Here is a 19,564-nt window from a genome sequence, read left to right on the forward strand (position 1 = left end):
GCCAAACAGACTAGAGTCCTTGACATCCAAGGAGCAACACCATGGTAAGTGCCCTGGGTTTTCTTTCTGCCTCATTTATCCCGTCTTGGGAGCTGGAGAAACCAACAACCCAGAAAAACCAGCAGGTGCAAACAGAAAAAAAGAAAGCTCCAAGAAAAGGAGTAAAGGGAGGTAAGTTTTCTTTACTTCACTTGAAGCGATACAATGTCAACACAGTAAACTATAAGTTATGTCTGTATAATGTAATACCTAGAGTGACTATTTAAAAAGGTATGCAAAGAAACACACAAAAATTATAAATAAATCAAAATGGAAGTCTAAAACATATTCAAGGAACCCAAAGGAAGGAGAGAAAAGAAAATGGAGAAATATAAAAACAGAGGGAACCAACAGAAAGCAAAAACCAAAATGCAGACTTAAGCTCCGTATATCAGTAATCACAGCAAATTGAAATGGCCTAAATACACCAATTAAAGGATCAAGATTGGCAGAGTGGATAAAAAAGCATGACCCAATGACATGCTTCCTACAACAAGCTCACTGCAAATATAAACACGTAGGTGAGTTGAAAGTAACGGGATTGAAAAAAAAAATAAATGACTGCTCATAGCAGCTTTATTTGTAATAGCCAAAAACAACAAAAATGTTCTCAAGATCTCAAGGCCATTATGATGAATAAAAAAATGCGCTCTCAAAGTGTCATATACTCTATGACTCTATTTATACAACATTCTTGAAGTGACAAAATTAGAGAGATGGAAAACAAATTAGGCGCAGCATGAAGGAGATTTTTTTGGTGGCTGAACAGCTGCACATCTTGATTGCAGCGGTGGGTACAGGAATCTCCCCATGCGAAAGGATTTATAGACCTAAACACATGCATTGTATCAATGTCGACTTCCCGATTGTACAATTGTACTATAGTTGAGTAAGATACAATCATTGGGGAGAACTACGATACATGGGACCTCTCTGTACTACCTTTGCAACTCCTGTGTATTTATAATTGTTTCAAAATTTAAAAGTTTAAAAACACACACACACTGGAAAGCTGGAGTAAAGTTCTCCTCTTCACTGTTCTATTTCTATTTTTTGGGCACTCAGAAATAAAGCACAAAAAAAGTGTCATAAAATCACAAATCTCAGCCACCTGTAATTCCACCATATAAGTCTCACAGACGGTCTGTCTGTCATCCACCTGTTCTCTGCCCTCCCCATGGTTTCTTTTCTGCCTTGGTTAAGATTGTAGCAAAACAAAAATGTTTCTGTTTAACAGTTTCCTCAGCATCTGTAATAATTTCCAATGAACTAAATCCAATTTGGTCTCAGAAAGATACACACAACTACCTTCCATGATATACAACATTTCACATAGATTAATTAATCTAGTTGTATGTTAGGAGTTAAACATATTTTCAGGTTGGGTTGATTATGCAACATCAAAGTGGAACTTAAGTAGGAAAATCTCTTTAGTAGAAGATAACTACTTTGGGGGTTCTTGTGTTACTGTTAGCCTTTCACAGCTGTTTTTGCAATTTTTGCATATTATGTTAAAGACATAGGTTAATTCTAGCTCTGACCATTTCTTGGGTTAGCCACTCTGTTCTAAATTAGATAGCTTTCCTTCTAGTCTTTTTTTTGGTACATTTTTAAATTTTGAACTATGTCAAACACTTATTTTTTCAAGTCAAATTTATCCATTTTTTACGGTTTCTTGATTTTGAGTCATTGTTATAACAAAATTTTCCTGTTTTCTTTTATCACATCTATGATTTCCATTTTTCACACGTGAATCTTTTATCCATTTTGAATTCAGGTATATGAATAAAGTAGTAAGCATTCATATAGCTACACAACTGTATCAAATCTTGACTTATTATGTTAACCATAATTTATTGGGATATAATTTTCATACAATAAAATGCATCACTTCAAAGTATGCAGCTCCATGAAGTTTTAAGAACATACACGGTCAAGTAATCACCCAGATAAGATATAAAATAGAATATCAAGATGTAAAATACCAACCTTGAGAGTTCCTTCCCAGTCAACTCACCTCCCCCACAAGGAGGCAACCACTCTTCTGATATCTAACGCTGTAAATGAGCTTTGCCTGTTCTTGAAGTTAATATCAATGAAATCATACTGTTTGTACTCTTTTGTGTCTGACTTCTTTAGGTCAACACAATGTTTTTGAGGTTCTTCCATATTGTTGTGAGTACCAGTAGTTCATTCTTTTTTGTTGTTGAGTACTACTCCATTATATGAATAAATCACAGTTTGTTGATCCATTATCCAGCTTATGAGCAGTTGAGTTGTTTCCATTTTGGTGTTATTAAGAATAAAACTGCTATACGCGTTCTTACACAAGTCTTTCTGTGTATATATGCACTCATCTCTCTTGGGCATATACCTAATCATGAAATTGCTGGGTCAAAGTGGAGGTCCTTTGTCAGAAATGTATATCATGAATATTTTCACCCAGGATGTGGCTTGCCTTTCACTTTCTTAGTGGCATACTTTGATCAGCAAAAGATTTTAATTATGAGGAAGTTCAATCTATTTTTATATGAAGTATTCTCCATGGGTTAGAAAGCTTTACTTAGAGCAAGATTATGGAGATAGTCTTCCATGTTTTCTTCTAAAAACTCAATATGTATAACCTTCACATTTAAGTGTTTAATTCATCCTGAATTAACTTCTATAAGTAGTGTGAGGTAGAGCTCAAGATGTATTAATTTTTGCTGTATAATTACCTAATTGATTCAGCAACGTTTATTGAAAAAGTCTATCATTTTCTCATTGACCTACTCTGGAAACTTTGTCCAAAATTAATTGACCACAAATGTGTGAATCTATTTATAGACTCTATATTCTTTTTCATTGATCTATTTGCCAACCCTTATGCCAATATCACACAGTGTTGATTATAGTGGCATTATAGTAACTTGTACAAATTTACACCCATCAGCAATAAATAAGAGTCTGTACACAATACAATGCATTTGTTATCAAACTTTGATTGTTTTAATCTGATAGGTGGAAAAAAAATGCTATCTCACTGTAGTTTAAATGCACCTTTCCTTTCTTATGAGTGATATTGAGCACTTTTTCTAAGGCATTTTCTAACTGCCATTTGTATTTTCTTTCTGGTCACCATCTGTGGCGTAATTGCAAATATTCTTCCCTAGTGTGTCGTCTGTCTTCTGATTTTATAGGTTGTGTTTTTCACACATGTACAAATTATTTGATATAGTCAAATTTATACGTTTTTTATGGTTTCTTAATTTTAAATTATTATTAGAAAGGTCTTCTGACTGCAAACTTATGAAAGAATTCTCCTATGTTTTCCTTTAGCGCATTTATGAATTCATTTTTCACACCTGAATGTTTGATCAATTTGTTATTTGTCCTACTGGAAGGAATGATTCCAACATGCCCTGCCCTGCCCCTCACCCCAAGTGATATAGAATTGTCCCCAAATTGCATATAATAGTCCATCTTTTCCCCATTGATTTTAAATGTCACATTTATCATATACTAAATTCCAAGCTGTTTGAGAGTCTGTTTCTAGACTTCTTATTCTGTTCTATTGGTCTGTCTGACTATTCATGCATTAATACTACACTATTTTAATTACTGAGGCTTTAAAACATATTTTAATATCTGGAAAGATTTGTCTCTCTGTGGCTTTTCTTTCCTAGAATTTTCCTGGCTATTCAAATTTGTTTGATTTTTCTTATAAAACTTCAGAAGTATCTTGTCTATTTGGAAAAAAATCAATTTTTGGAGGATCCCAATAAATTTATTGGGATCTAAGTTAACGTAGAGACAACTAACATTTTTGTAATGATGAATACAGTATTTCAGTCCAAGAACATGATATATCTTTCCATTTATTCTAGTTTTTTGTCCTTCAGTATATTTTAACATTTTATTCATGTAGATCTTGTACCTTCTTCATTAAATTTATTCCTGCATATTTTATACTTGTTGGTGCTATTGTAAATTGTGTTTTTCCCTTACATTGTGTAACACGCAGAATAATGGGCCCCTGAAGATGTACATGCCTCAATTCCAGAACCTTTGACTATGTTAGGCCACATGACAAAGGGCAAGCAATGTTGCTAATCAGTTGACTTTAAAATAGGAAGATTATGCTAGATGACGCAAGTGGGCTCAATAGAATCACAAGGATCCTTAAATGTGGAGGAGGGAAGCAGAAGAGTCAGTGTCACTGATGCTATATGAGAAAGACTCCACTGGCTGTGGCAGCTTTGAAGTTGGAAGGAGCCACGAGCCAAGGAATGTGGACATCCTCCAAAAGCTGGAAAAGGCAAGGAAACTATTCTCTCCTAGAGCCTCATAAAGGATCAGGAGCAAATAGCTTTCTTAAGAAAAGGCTGAATAAGTACTCCTGAGAAAGAACAGATACCTTTTAACAAATCATAATAAAACAGAAAACATAAACCAACACCTAGACAAATTTTGGGCTAATATAATACCACAAGCAAAAACGGAGCACAAAAAATGTTATAAAATGTGGGCTTTGAAAAACCAAAAGGTAACCAGCCTCTTTTCCAGGAAATTTCTTGTTAGCGATCAAACCCGACCGGGAGAGATAGAATAGGAATCTAGCAATTTCCTTTTTTAAAAGCCTTATTTAGGACTAACATTTTAATCCATACTCCGAATGAAAATGGGAAAACAATTGGGCAGATCAAAAAAACAATGAAAACAGGAAAATCAACAGGGCAGAACAAAATAAAATACTGATTAATAAGTTCACCAATAATTATCAGATATTAATAGTTTCCCCTTTCTGGAGAAGAAAGGAAAAGAAGTATGGATTCATTCCTGATCAAGCTCAATGCCAGGTGGAGAGGTCAACAAGGACTTAATGAACTTAGTATACTCACATCTGCTTAATGATGGATGCTGTTAGAACTGTGACGACGGTTCCTTTTGAAGACATAATGTGAAGCTCTGGATCCAATGACAGGTAGTAGTTGTGACGGGTAATAACTTAGCAACAGCCTAAATGCACATTTTATGAGACAGGTAACTCTTCCCAGGCAAGTAAAAAGCAGACTAATGAGATGTTCCTATGGGATTTGGTATAAACATTAGAAAGGAAAACATCCTTCCTGCTGTGACACCACCTAGAGGAAAGGCTATATAAGCTCTTCAAAGAGGAAAAAGCCAAGAGGCTTGGAGTTCAGACTCAGTTGCAGTTGCTTGAGCTTTCCATCCAGGGGAGCATAGACTTTGAAAAATCAAAGCTGGGCACACACTATGGATACCAAATGTTGTAAAACAACTATTTCTTCTTCAACACCACACCAGAGGTGCTCTAGGATTACAGATTTTAGGGCTATCTCTTCTAACACCAACTGCCAGCATGGTGGTCTTAAAGCCAACAGCTGCCAACCAACTGGCCATGTTCGGAGGACCACCCACATCCAGGGCTGCCAATCCACTCCTTGCTTGTGTCTCACGCCCGTCTGCTTAATAAGAAGCTTCAACACCTGTCCCTCTCTGGATGATTGTGGCCAGTGTGGTGAAGGCATCAACAGTAATGAGAAAGGGACCATGCAAATCTTGAACGACCGCCTTGCTAACTACCTGGAAAAGGTGCAAATGTTGGAACAAGAGAATGCTGAACTGGAGGGTAAAATCCAGGAAGAGTGTAACAAAGAGCTCCCTGTCATCTGTCCTGACTACCTGTCCTACTACACTACCATTGAGGAACTCCAGCAGAAGGTAAGATTCTTAGGAACCTGTATAATCAAGTTGTGGATTGACGCTCTCGAAGCAACAGTCATTTGCTAAACTTGAATAGATTTAGTATCTTTTGTGCTGAAAAATATTTTCTAGAATAAGAAAATCTCTTGTATGAAATTATCCTCTGGAGGAAATATTCAGAGTTTTATACTTTTTCATTTTCCAGTGAGACACTCTGCTGTTATAACCAGATAACTCAGGACCAAAAAGTGTTAACAACTCATTGCTGTCATTTCTTTAACAAAAATAAGAAAACGGGGATCTGAGAAAATGAATTTTGTTTTAGGAAGTTCCTAAACACATTAGTTCCTATCCATTTTTCAAACATCACGACACTTTTCCTCTTTTACGCTCATTTCATCATCTCCAAATTGCCTAGTTTCTTCCCACACCAAACCTAAGTTTCCTATGCAGGGTATATGCTGATGCCACACAGGCCGGATTTATTCCAGATATTTACTGAGCACCAACAACAGTGCACCAGACATTATTCCCAGCTCTGGGAGAACATCATGCTCTAAAGTCCCTGCAGTCATGGTGTTTCCATTCTAGCGGGTCATGGTATGCTATGCAGATTTAGGATACATTTTATATTTCAACAGCAAAACATATAGGAAAGTTTTTATTGAAGTAATTTTTGCTGATATTTTAGGAAAATAACAAAAACTGTGACTCTCCAAAGTTTTCCAAGCTTCCTAAGTATAGCTGCAAAACACCTAACTAGCCTTTCGCTGTTAATTGAAACACACACAAGCCCCTTGGTTTTTAAAGAAAGAGATCTTGGTGTTTGTCTCATTTGTGTGTACAATTTCTTAATTCTAGATCTTGTGTACCAAGGCTGAGAATTCCAGACTGGTCTCACAAATTGACAACACCAAACTGGCTGCCGATGACTTGAGAGCCAAGTAAGCTCACCCAACACTGTCGTTCACGGCAGAATTAACCCTGTGTCTGAAGCTAAACACCCCCAATAAGATTATCCCCAAATCTACCGCCTGTCCTGCCCCATACCATGTTGGCAGTAGCCCACAAAAGACCTTCAAATTCAGCAAATGATTAAGATGAATAACTGCTCACACGCATACAGTACCTGTAGTTTCTAACATATGAACCCATCTGATTAATAGTTCAGTAAAATAGGTAGGGCTGATATATTGTTACCCCATTTAAAGTGAGAAAGCTGTGGTTTAATGGGTTCAGCTATTTATCCAAAGGCATACAACTTGCACAAGATGGAGCCGAAACTTGGAAGCAACTTTGTGTCTTAATCCAGCGCTCTTTGCACTTACACAGCATTGCCTCTAGGGGCAGGAGGAGGATAAATTCCCTCATCTCCAAGAATACCACTGTGGCATCACTCTGGCAAACTAATTTAGGAATGATAAATAAGTGGCAAGTTTATCACATGGTTTCACCTCTAAAGAAAATAAAATCTGCAATGGAAATACAGTAAATGAGAGGCCCAGAGGAAAATGCAGATGGCCTGATTCATGCCATCTCCCTTCTAACGTCTTTCTTTTCATGTCTCATTTTTAAAGGTATGAAGCCGAAGTGTCCCTACGCAAGCTGGTGGAGGCAGATGCCAGTGGCGTACAGCACATCCTAAATGCGCTGACCCTGGGCAAAGCTGACCTGGAGGCACAACTCCAGTCTCTGAAGGAGGAGCTCCTTTGCCTCAAAAACAACCATGATGAGGTTAGAGAAAGGCCAAGAGAGTCGTTACAAGCTAAGCCTCTAAACATACCATCAATTCCTTTGAGTTGAACTTGACAAAGGGTGTCCCCACTAGACATTACTCTATTTTTTATCCCTCATAATTCTTACTACCACTGGTTCAATGTGTTTCAAATCCTTTGCCTATAACACAATATCTGAAGCCTCCATTGTCCTCTCCAGCTTTTCCAGGAGAAGGAAGAGACCCAATTTTCCTGTCCTTGCAGGTTTCCTGTCTTTTTGTAAGCAACCCTACACAGACATCTGCAACTACTGGTATAAGTCAATATTGACATAAGCCCATATTGGCATCATAGAGACTATGGTCTCTCGTAAATTCCACCTATATGCTTCTTCACCCATTACTCATTCCTGGAAATGATCCAAATTCTTTAAAACCCTCATCTTGCTAGTCAATTCCTTTTAATGTTGCATATATTTGAACACATAGTCATATCTGAAATAGCCTTAAGTCGTTTTATAGCATCTCAATAGCACCTATAAATCATGTATTCCTTTATTGTGGGCTAAATTTCAGACTCAGTTAAGCTAAATTATAGCTGTTAGGCTGAAACAAGAACACAAGGGTGTCATCTATTCACCAAGTGACTTCACATTCTTTTTCTTTCCATAGGAAATCAATTCCTTACAGAGCCAGCTTGGAGACAGACTCAACATTGAAGTGACCACTGCCCCTTCTGTTGACCTAAACCGGGTTCTACAAGAAATGAGATGTCAGTATGAGTCTATCATAGAGACAAACCGCAGAGATGTGGAACAATGGTTCAACACACAGGTAGGGAGGGTAGAAAAGTCAAAAACAAAAAGTTGACATTGTATTTCCAGGAGCCCTTTAATCAAAGTCATGTTTTCCCTCAAAATATCCATGGTCCTTGACTGTGTTTCAGATGGAGGAGCTGAACCAGCAGGTGGTGACAAGCTCTCAGCAGCAGCAATACTGCCAGAAGGAGATCACTGAATTGAGACGCACTATGAACATTCTGGAGGTTGAACTTCAGGCCCAGCATCGAATGGTACCCGACAAGCTGACCAAGCCTAGCACAGCAGTGATGGCAACAGCCCCTGACACCTGTGTGTTGCAATATTTCCCAAATTGTGTCCCTCAGAACAACAGTTTCTCTGTTTTTGTTGAAGAGTCTATTGCCAAAAAAGGACTTTATGGTCAAATAAGCCTGGGAAATGCTAGATTAAACAAAGGTTAAACAGGATACCTTCCTGCAGGCCTTTCATAAGCTGATGTACATCATGAATCGCCAAGAAAGGGCTATCTGGTATTCAGCATTCCAAAACTTATTTGACTGTGGACTCCTTTTGTTAAGAGAATCTCATGGCAATAAGGATCCATGGAGTACACTTTGGGAAACACTAAGAGAGCATTTTACTATATGCAAAGAATTTTTACAAACTATCAAATTTACAAAATAATCTTATAAGGGAGATGGCATAATTATTAAGCCGATTTTACAGACATGGCTCAGAGAGCGAAGGTGATTTTCCCAAGCCAAATCCAATATAAGTTTCACCTCGCCTATTTCATCAATGGAGACACTGAGAACTCAAGGCATTAAGTAGCTCGTCAAAAGTCAGAAAAGAAATAAGGGTCTGAGCAAGAATGCAGGTTCAAAAGCTGGAGCCACTTCTGCGTCATTCTACTGCTTCTCTGAAGTAGAAAACTTCTAAATGCTCTCATATTAAGGGTATTAGGAAGACCTTACCCCAAAGCTGGTTTTGTCACCAGCTAGTCACGTGACCTTGAGCAACTCATTTAACCTCTTTAACCTCAGTTTTCTCATCTATAAAAATTGGAATCATCATGCAAACAATAGATTTTTAAAACCTAAAATTCCATTATGTGTAGACTTACAGAATGATAGAGCAGGAAAGAATTTTAATCATCAAAGTTTCAACTCTTATATTTTACATAGAAAGGAATTGATCCGGGGAGAGAATTATTTACGGCTAAATGCTGCTCCCTTCCTTTTTAAGGTACACACACTCATAGAATGAGGTGCCATGGTAAGTGTTTTTAATACTAGGTGCAAAATAAGTTGGAATGTTTTTTCTCACGTAGGTAGTAGGAAAATCTGGTAGGAGATTGTCAAGTGATTAAGAAAGAGGAAGAGAAGTAAACACTTAAAGGGAGGCCAAAAAAAAAGAGGCCAAAGGAAAGCAAACTTTAGCATAGTTGATCATTTTGTCTTTGGATTTATTTGGTTAGGATGTACTAAGAGGGCTTGGAGATTCATTACTACCTGTCATAAAGAAACCACTGTTTAAAATGATACAGATCACAAGTGACCTGGGCTCATTATAAATCCTCCTTTTCTCCTCCGTGGTAGAGAGATTCCCAGGAATGCATCCTGGCGGAGACGGAGACCCGCTATGCGGCCTTGCTGGCTCAGATCCAGTGTCTGATCGATAACCTAGAGGCTCAGTTGGCAGAGATCCGATGTGCCCTGGAAAGACAGAACCAAGAATACGAGATTCTGCTGGATGTCAAGTCCCGGCTGGAGTGTGAGATAACCGCATACCGCAGCCTTCTGGAGAGCTTGGACGGCAAGTATGTAAAATAAAAACAACTTCTATGAAGAAGATGCCCACTCACACATATGTACTACCACCGGCAACACAGGACAAGTGCTTTGATCTTCTTGCTAGTAATGGGGAGCTTTGGATGGAAAGGTCCATACACTCTCTCCAGCTGTGCGTTTGGGCACCTACACTTGTCACCTAGTCTAGCTGAGCTGAGTTCTTTTGAAGAGCCAGTGCACCAGTTTAGTTCCTTATAGGTTTTTTAGCTTCTTAGAGTTTTAAAAAATTACTAGGTAAAAAATAGTTTCCCCAAAGACAAACATTCCTGGCAACTTACAGATTTTTCCCCACTGAGATGACATCTGAATTTCATGAGACTGTACAGGACAATCCTGCTCCCTTTGGATTAATATTCTGCTCACACTGAAACCCCTAATCTTGTCCACCCACTTGTCCTTGATGCCAATAGCATCATGTACATATGCATGTGTCAGCATTTTTTTTGTAGAAGTTGTAATGTTTTTAAATGATAAGAAGCTAACCAACCCCTAAGGAACTGACCTAGAACACAGAGCCCTTTGAAGCAACCCACTCCAAACTAACACTCCGAATGCAGACTTAGTTATAGTTGCTAAGGAGACCTCCCTCCCCCCCAAAAATCAGTGAACTCTGCTCACAGCATTGTCTTAACTGGCATGTCCACAGGCTGCTAGCACAGTGTTAACCAGTGCTATCGCTTCGAGGAGCTACAACATACCAGAGTGCCTGGAATCATCAAAGAGAGATGAGGCTTTCTAAAAGGAGTTCTTGCTGTTAACAGCTTCCAAATCCAATTCTCTAAAGATGATTCATTTAGAGACACCCAGAGGGCACTTTGGAGCTTCCTGATGAAGCACCGAGGACTCTTCGACAGATGGGGATCAGTAGTATTATGAATGACTCCCTGACAAGGAAAATATCTGATTAACTTCCTTTCCTCAGATAATAATCTCTTCCAGTTGTCCCTTATCACTGTTGATTCTATCAATTTAGTTCCCATTATATCCATTCTGCAGATGAAAAACTAAAGCTCAGGAAAGTTAGCTGACTTACCAGAGGTCACCAGCTGACAAATGACAGAGCTGAGCTCCACCCCAGTCTTTGACTCCTGGTGTGGTCGTCCACAATGCTGTGGCATCGACTGTAATGGCGGCTTACATAATCTAAATATTTCTAACCCTAGGATGCTGCTTTCCCATGGATCTAGCCTGATTCTTCTTCTTCCACTAAAGACTGTATAAAATGAGTGAATAAGCATTAGGAAGCACTTGTTTTGAGTACTGGAAAATTAACCACTGCCATTTTTCTCCATGGCCATCATTGCCTGCCCTCAATCCCAGGTAAAATTCTGTTTTTTCTCTAGGCTTCCCTGTAACCCGTGTGCCACCAAATGTGAGCCTTCAACTTGCATATCCAGGAAGGCCAGAGCCATAGAATGCACAGCCCCAGTTTACACATCATCCTCAGCCCCCCGTGGGGTACGCAAGCCCTGCAGAGCCCGTGGAGGCCTGTCCCGGATCCTGGTTAAAATCTGCACCATCACCAAGGAGATTAAGGACGGGAAAGTCATTTCTTCTCATGAGCATGTGCGGCCTTGCTTCATCACCAGACCCGCCACAGTCTAACATCCCAAGATGATGAAAATGACCCTGCTTCGCGAAAGAGAGGCCAATTCTTCCTCCTGCCAGAAAGGTTTAAGAACTCCCCAGTCCCTTCAGGTACTTCATTTCTTTACCACTACAGTGGGTCCCCGTTAATAGACAGAATATCTTTCATTCTGCTCCTTCCCTAAGTTGCTGCTGCCAACATGATAAAAAAATGACATTTCTCTGGGAGCACACATCCCATTTATCTGAGGGACGAAGCTGATGTGTAAGCGCCCAGGAAGGTGACCTACATTACGTGATTCCACAGGTGATAGGCAGGTTTCTCTTTTGTTTACTCAAGTCTTGTTTACTTATGCTCTTCATTAGAGCCAGTCAGACAAGTTCTAGGATTGTTTTTGGCCATGCCACCTGAAGGTGAAAAGCCACAACCTTCCCTTCTAAACTCCTTTTTTGGATGTAGAAAGAAGCTTGTAGGGGAAAAGCACGAATAGGGAACATTTCGTTCCCTTGAACCCACAGTCACAAGTCTGAATCCTGCTGAACTTTGCTGTTTCAATTACTGTTTATCCATACTCATACTTTACCATCCCCAAGATATTTTTGAAGATGTCCATGTTCTCCAAAACTTCATGAGCCATTAGGCTCTCCAAATATTTTCATCAAGAATCTGGATAGTTCTGGGGAGAAAATCTAGAGCATTCTGAAGAAATAGCATGGATCCTTTCACCAAATGTTTGCTATTTCTCTTTCTATTTTTTAGGGAGTGGGAGTTGGTTCCAATTTTTTGACAAGGGACATGTAGCTGGAACTCTCAAGAAATAACCCTGCCCCTCTGTCTTTCTGAGACGGGTGACCATGAAAACAAATAACTTAGATTCCTGCTTCAATCTAACCATAAGAGAGAAATAGACTTGATATCCACAAACTTTGCAGAAAAGGAATCATGACTAATTGCTGCTTGTAAGCCCAAGGGAGACCCAGCGTGAGAAGGCAACTTTTATGTACCAACCATTATCATAGCTTCTTACAGTAGGGGCACAGAGGGTTTAAGGAATTCCCTACAAAAATTATTTGACGTTTCCAGAGGTTTTAGTAAATAATTCCAAATCAAACACAGAATGTGGAGTCAAAAGGCCTGAAGTCCTGAACTTGCCACTTCCTAATGGTGACCCTGGGCAAAACATTTAGCCTTCATCAAGTTTAGTTTCCTTGTTTGTTAGATGTGGATCATGCCTACTTCACAGGGTTGTTGTGAAGATCAAATGAAATTGTTTAGGTGATGCTGCTTGGTACGCTGAAAAGCACTACAAAAATGTTATTTTTATGTAAGCTTTGCTTTTAGCTACAGCCCTAGACTTCATTGTATCATTATTATCTCATGTTAAAATTCTTTCTCCATGAATTTAGTTATCCAGTCATGATTTTGAACTTTTAATAGTGTTTGGTTTTGGGAGTGGTGGTGGGGGGAAGAAGAGAACAAATCTCCTGTGATCGAGCCCACAGTTCTACTCAATAAAGCATTTTTGAAGTCTTAGGGTATGTATCAGATATCAAGTTGGTGGCGGATGACCACATCAAAGACAAAAGCATTGTCCAACTCACAGCTCAGCAATCCACTTCCTCCAGACAAGTAACAACTTACACAAGCACGTGGAATGCAGAACTCCCAGAGTGAAGTGTTTTCCATCAATAATTTCTCTCTCATCTGAACGCCCAGATTATCCTTAGTCAATATTTAACTGCTTACTATCTCAGATTGGAGTGCGGAAATATGGAAAGAGCATGAGGCTTGGACTCAGAAACCCTGGGAGAGAGTCTCAACCCAGCCTGCGTGTGTGTCCTTGAGTAAAAGGACATAACAACATGGGCCCTGCTGGCTGTGTGGCTAGAAGGATTAAATGAGACAATGATGGTGAAAGAGTCTTGCAAACCATAAAGTGCCACACAGAAGGGAGTTTTTACTCCCTAAATTGAAAACCAGGCATACGTCATTTCCTTCTATAACTTCCTCCTTTGTGTCCGGTTCAGTGACGGTTCCCGGCGGAACCGATACATACCATCAGTGCTAACTGGGAAACCAACTGGTGAGAGGCCAGAGACGTTCAGTCTGCTCTGAGTGTGATTCCAACAGGGCTCAGGGTTGAGGAACCTCGCTGGACTCAGGCTGATGCAGCAATGCCATTCTCAGTTTATCCCAGAAGTAGGATCTCCTCCTCCCACTCAGAGCAAAGTACCCCTCATGCCTTCCATGATCAAAATAAATTATTATAAACTGCATGGTAAAGAGGGGGTTTGACCACTCAAAGGCTTATAGATTTTTTAATTGTTTTCTCTGTATAAGGGAGTGTAAAACCATCTGCTGGACACTGTATGTGAGTAGTCAAACCTTTTAAAGGCGATACAGGGTCTGGATTGTCACCAGGAAGCTAAATCAGTATCTTATACAGCCACAGGAGGGAGTTAAAGGTTTTTTTTTTTTTTTCAACATAGTTTAGCAAAGGCCAGCAGCAGAATAGAAAAGGTGCTGATGGAGAAGGAAGGGGGAATTCAATACAAGTATAATTTTAGCACAGCTCAAAAGACAACCATGAATCAGGAAATAGCATGGTCTCTGGAACCCGAGTTCAAATCCCACCTCTGCTTCTTCAGTGTGAGACCTCAAGCTGGTTATTGAACCTTTCTGAGCCTCACTTTTCCCATCTGTGAAATGGGGATATTAGTAGTGCCTACCATCAGATCGATGTGAGACTGAAATAAACTAAAGCATGTAAACTACTTGCCATAAATGTGGCTCCAGTGCAGGCCTCTTTGGGAGACAGTGCTGTAGGGGTTAATAACAGTAATAGCTGCAGTGTGCTGAGCCCTTACTGTGTGCCAGGCCCTGCACGGAGCCTTTTTCACATGCACAGCCTCTACTCATCACCACAACCCCACAAGGCAGCTCATATTACTCTTCTCTCTATAAGATGAAAATAAATCTCAGAGAGAGTAAATGACTTTCCCAGAACTGGAAGTGGCAGAGCCAGGATTCAGACTCAGCTCTCTCTGACTCTCAAACTCACGCTCTTAAACACTAGGCTGAATCAGAGATACTTGAAGCCAGAAATCTGTGAGTCCCAGTCCTGTAAGCAGTTATAAAACCAGGTTCCTTTCTCCCAAAATCTATAAAGTCCTAATGAGACCCAATCACGCAGAGCATTGACTCCATGGAGCAAGATGGCATTAGGTTTGCTGAAGCCTGTCTCAGAAAGGGAAGGGGTGTCAGAACCCATTTGGTGGACCATAATTATATTCCTAAACAAGGGACGTATGGAGGTATATTTTCTCTAGATTTTCTCTTTTTTCATGTTGATGCCACCTTAATGCGATAGCTGGTTTAAACCCTTCCGAATGCAGGAGTGACTACATTTCTTTCTTCCCCTTTTTCCCTCAACCATTAACTGCCTCCTAGCCCCTAGACATGGCCCACAACCTCTCTGTCTTCAACTCCAGGATTAATTCCATCAATTTCTGCTTAGAAGAAGCCTCCCCAAAATTTTTCCTCAAGAGCTCGGCTCGTGGTAACCCGTTATATTACTTGCCTCCAGGATTTCTCTAGTTGACCCAGAAACTACTACCCAGAAACCAGATCCCTTGGGGAGCTTGTAAAATCCAGATTCTTGGGGCCGATGCCGGACCTTCTGCAGTAGCATCTCCAGATGTGTGACCTGAGAAGCCAACTTTTAACAAAATTCTCAGCTGAAGCACGTGTGCTGAATCAAAAGTCACTGCTTTCTAATTGACAAGTGCCTTTTAGTTTGGTGACTTGGTTTGGTGCCCTTTTTTGACGACCTGATGCCTTTTGAGGCTCTCTTTTAGGTTCCAACACCACCTTGATAGATGACCACACTGGCTGACAATTCCTCCTCTACATATCTATCCACCTGTCTACGAAGCGGGGTTAAACAAAAAGTTAATGAGTAACTCATTTAATCCTTACAACACTATCATGAAGTAGCTACTATCAATATCCTCATTTAATAGATGAGGAAACTAATGGACAGAGAAGTTAAATGACTTGCCCAATGCCACACAATAATAAGACTGAATTTTAAGCTCTTTGATTTCCTTAGGAAGGTTGAATTAGCAATTCATTAAATACATGATACATTAAATAATCAGTCCCCAAGGATAGAAATGGTTCACAGTAGCAACAGATTGTTTTCAACTCTTCAAAGCACCTTTCTCCAGCTTGCTTGTCACTGCTTCTAGAAAGAATCCATCCAAGGAGTCTTTATGCCACGAGGATTGAGCGTTTCTCTTTGTCCACAAATTCATAGACTGAGTTTTATTTTTTAATTTTATTTTATTGTGGTATGAACACTTCACATGAGGTCTACCCTCTTAAGTGAAGAATACAGTATTGTTATCTATAAGCACAATGCTGTACAGCACATCTCTAGAACTTACTCATCTTGCATAACTGAAGTTTTATACCATCTGATTAGCAACTCTCCCTTTCTCGCTCCCCCAAGCCCCTGGCAACCACCATTCTACTCTTTGCTCTTTTGAGTCTGACTATTTTAAGTACTTCCTAACTCATGTAAGTGGAATCACACATTATTTCTTTTTCTGGGATTGGCTTATTTCACTTAGCATAATGTACTCAAAATTCATCCATGTTGTCTCATACTGCAGGATTTTTTCTAAGACTGAATAATATTCCATTTTGTGCGTGTGTCACATTCTTTTTTATCCATTCAACCATCAATAGACATTTAGGTTGTTTCCACCTCTTGGCTATTGTGAATAGTTCCACAATAAAGATGGGAGGGCTAATATCTCTTTGAAAATTAGAAGGATTTCTTTAAATTTTATTGTGGTCATAATGGTTCATAACATTGTGAAATTTCAGGTGTACATTATTATTTATCGGTTTCTGTATATACTGCAAAGTGCTCACCACCAATAGTCTAATTTTTATCTGTCTTGCACCATACACAAAAATTAACTCAAAATGGATTAAAGACTTGAATGTAAGACCTGAAACCATAAAACTCCTGGAAGAAAATATAGGCAGTACACGCTTTGACATCAGTTGTAGCAGCACCTTTTAGAAAGGTATTTTGATGGCATATAAGAGCCTTTTTCATATCGGAGATGGAGAAACTGGGGCCCAGAGAGAAAGGTGACTCATCCATGACTACAGGGACAGTGAGAGAACCCAGTGTTCTTTGTTCTACTTCTCATTCTCCATCACATGTGTGGTAGACAGCGATGGAGTTGGGTCTGGTGGAAACGACCCTGGGCCAGAATGCAGTGACCTTCAGTTCTAGTTCTTAGGAGCATCATTTGACCTCTCTCTGCTTGGACTCTGGGTACTCCCAGGGATTTCTGGATCTAACAGTTTAAGTCTCTCTTCCAATCCCTGCTGTTACTTCGCTTATTGTGTCTAGTCTTCTGCATCTGCAAATAAGAAATGACACCAGAAATAACATCCTCCAACTCCTTCTCTCTCTGGTGTCTTTAAAATAAGGCAATTAGATGCTATCAATAAGATCTTTAAGTTCTCTAGAAGAAATGGCTGTATGCTGTTATTATTATTAATTCCCATAATTTCCATTTATCAAACAATAGAGAAAAGTATCTTATTCATTACCTGAGTAGGTTTACCCGAATTTTGTCCATTTTTATTTAAACTGAAAGTTTTGATAATAAAAACTATTTTAAAAGCAAATGCCCTTTCTAAATGAGAGGGAGGGAGAGAGAGATTAAAATTCAGGAGAAAAGGAAAGTATCCCAGAAGAGAAGAGTACCATCCATGCTGGGAAGAATTTCTAGGCTGAGGCAACCACCTTCTGTGACACAGTGCCGTGGGTTAGTATCAGCACGAGCAAGCCTGGAATGCACTGTTTCAACACTGTGATCAAATGTCTTTCATAGGAAATGAATCCTTTGGCTATGTGGCCGGTTGAAAATATCTGGTCAGTGTGTTCATGCATGATTCACGAGTTTCAGGAGAACAACACCCAGTTCAAATGGGAACAACCCTATTCGGCAACATTGAAAAAGTTTACGTAATTGAATTGTCATTTCAGATTGAACATTATATTTGCAGGGTTTTCTTAGGTAATGCTTTTAAGCCACAGACGACCACTTACATGCACATAAGAAAATAGGTAATATGACAATGTTTCTAAATATCTCAATTAAGGTGTCATCAGTAGCAAAGTTTCTGAACAAGAAAATCCTCCCTTCCTCCCTTCTCTCCCCTCCCCCTCCTTCTCCCTCCTCTTTCTCTTTCTCTCTTTTCTCCTTCTCAGTCTGGAACAACTTAACAATCAAGGTGGACATACTAATGGTACTTAGAGAAAACATCTGTGGCTAAAGTTTATCTCACTATTTCCTAGAAAGAGAGCAGGTTTGGGGTTCCCTTTTCTGTGTCCTTCTTTAAAGAACAACAACAACGAAAATCAAGAAAGCCAGGCACAAAAATCTCTGATATTATGGTTCCTTGTGGTGGCCCAGTGGGCCAAGCAAGTGCTTGAGATTTACCCTGGAGAGGACTATACGTATCCACTTGATATCTGTGGCCACTGGAGAAGCAACTTAACTCTACTGACCCAGAAGACCTAGAGAGAGACCATACTTCTGGCTCAGTTTCTCCAAATCCATGTAGTTGGTTGTAGAGAACTGCCTAGCCCCAGCTTGTATGTAAGAGTAGAGAGGCCTTCTCTCTGCACCTCAGCGGGGAATAACTGTTTGTCAGCTCATTGTTCACAGACCCATCAGAAATAAATAACTGTGCCCTCCTCCTTCACTGCCACAGTCAGAGAGACCACCCCCCTCCCCACCTCCCAGCATAGCCTTTGTGGGTGCAGAGAGAAATCTCACAGTGCAAGGCAAATAAAACTCACAACACATTTAAGTGAACTCTGTAACTTGAGGGAGAAAAGGAGACTAGGAAGAAAATTCAAAGTGCCCCCTGCTAAGTCATTAGAAAAGCCAGGAGAGAACATTGGCCATCTCTGGTCAAGAAGCAGGATCACGTGCTGATCAAGAACAGACGCTTGAAGCTAGACCAGCTGAGTTGGATTCCCAGCCTTGTCACCTACTGTGAGATCTTGGGCAAGTTACTCAACCTCTCTATCTCCACTTCCTCATCTTTAAAATGGTGCTATTCATAGCATCTACTTCATACTGTTGAGAGGATGACATTAATTAATGCATGCAAAACTCTTAGAGTACGCCTGGTACCCAGTAACATTGTAAGTATGATTTTACTGTGCTGCTTTGAGGAGCTTACATTCAATTGGCAAACAATCATGCTCAAGCTAATGAAGTATTTCACCGGAGCCGACAGTGGCACAGTCATGCAAAGCCACCATGATAAGTAATGAAAGCAGTAGATTAACAATGGAACTTTTCTTTTTTACTTTATTTTTTAAATAAAAATTATACATATTTAAGGTGTTTTGATATTCATATATATAGTGAAATGATTACCACATATAGGTCCAACTCTTCTATTTCCCAGAATTTATGAAACTCAGCTGGAAAGGACTTCCCCATAACATATCTACCTTCAGACTCTTTGGCAGCCAACAGGAAGAAGGCGTGCCAGGAGGAGGGAGAACCGTTTGAAGTCAGCCCTGTAAACAGGATCACTTTGGCGGAGAACGGACATGATAGGGCAGTTCAGACAGGACGGGTGGCCCTTCTCCTAGTACAACATCTGTTGCCCTTGTCTCTTATGGCCCTAATGTTCCCTGGAGTCAGGTCATGGGCTCAGTAGAGAAAGCAGTAGGGAGGCTGCCGGAAAACTCTCAGAGCTAACACAGTACAGCCAACGCATAATCAAAGTGATTAGAAATGTGCTGAAGCCACAG

The 19,564-nt window shown here is 39.8% G+C and overlaps 1 protein-coding gene across 1 annotated transcript; it reads left to right on the forward strand.

The window, feature by feature from the left end:
* The first annotated feature begins 5,260 nt into the window (after positions 1-5,260).
* KRT39 (keratin 39) lies at positions 5,261-11,897 on the forward strand. Its single transcript, NM_001346158.1, is given in 7 exon segments — positions 5,261-5,763; positions 6,607-6,689; positions 7,323-7,479; positions 8,132-8,293; positions 8,406-8,531; positions 9,858-10,078; positions 11,453-11,897. Coding segments are annotated over 7 exon segments (1,479 nt in total). The 5' UTR covers positions 5,261-5,295; the 3' UTR covers positions 11,715-11,897.
* Positions 11,898-19,564: the final 7,667 nt, after the last annotated feature.

Source organism: Equus caballus, chromosome 11 (genome assembly GCF_041296265.1).
Source record: "Equus caballus isolate H_3958 breed thoroughbred chromosome 11, TB-T2T, whole genome shotgun sequence".
In the NCBI taxonomy this organism is placed as follows: domain Eukaryota; kingdom Metazoa; phylum Chordata; class Mammalia; order Perissodactyla; family Equidae; genus Equus; species Equus caballus.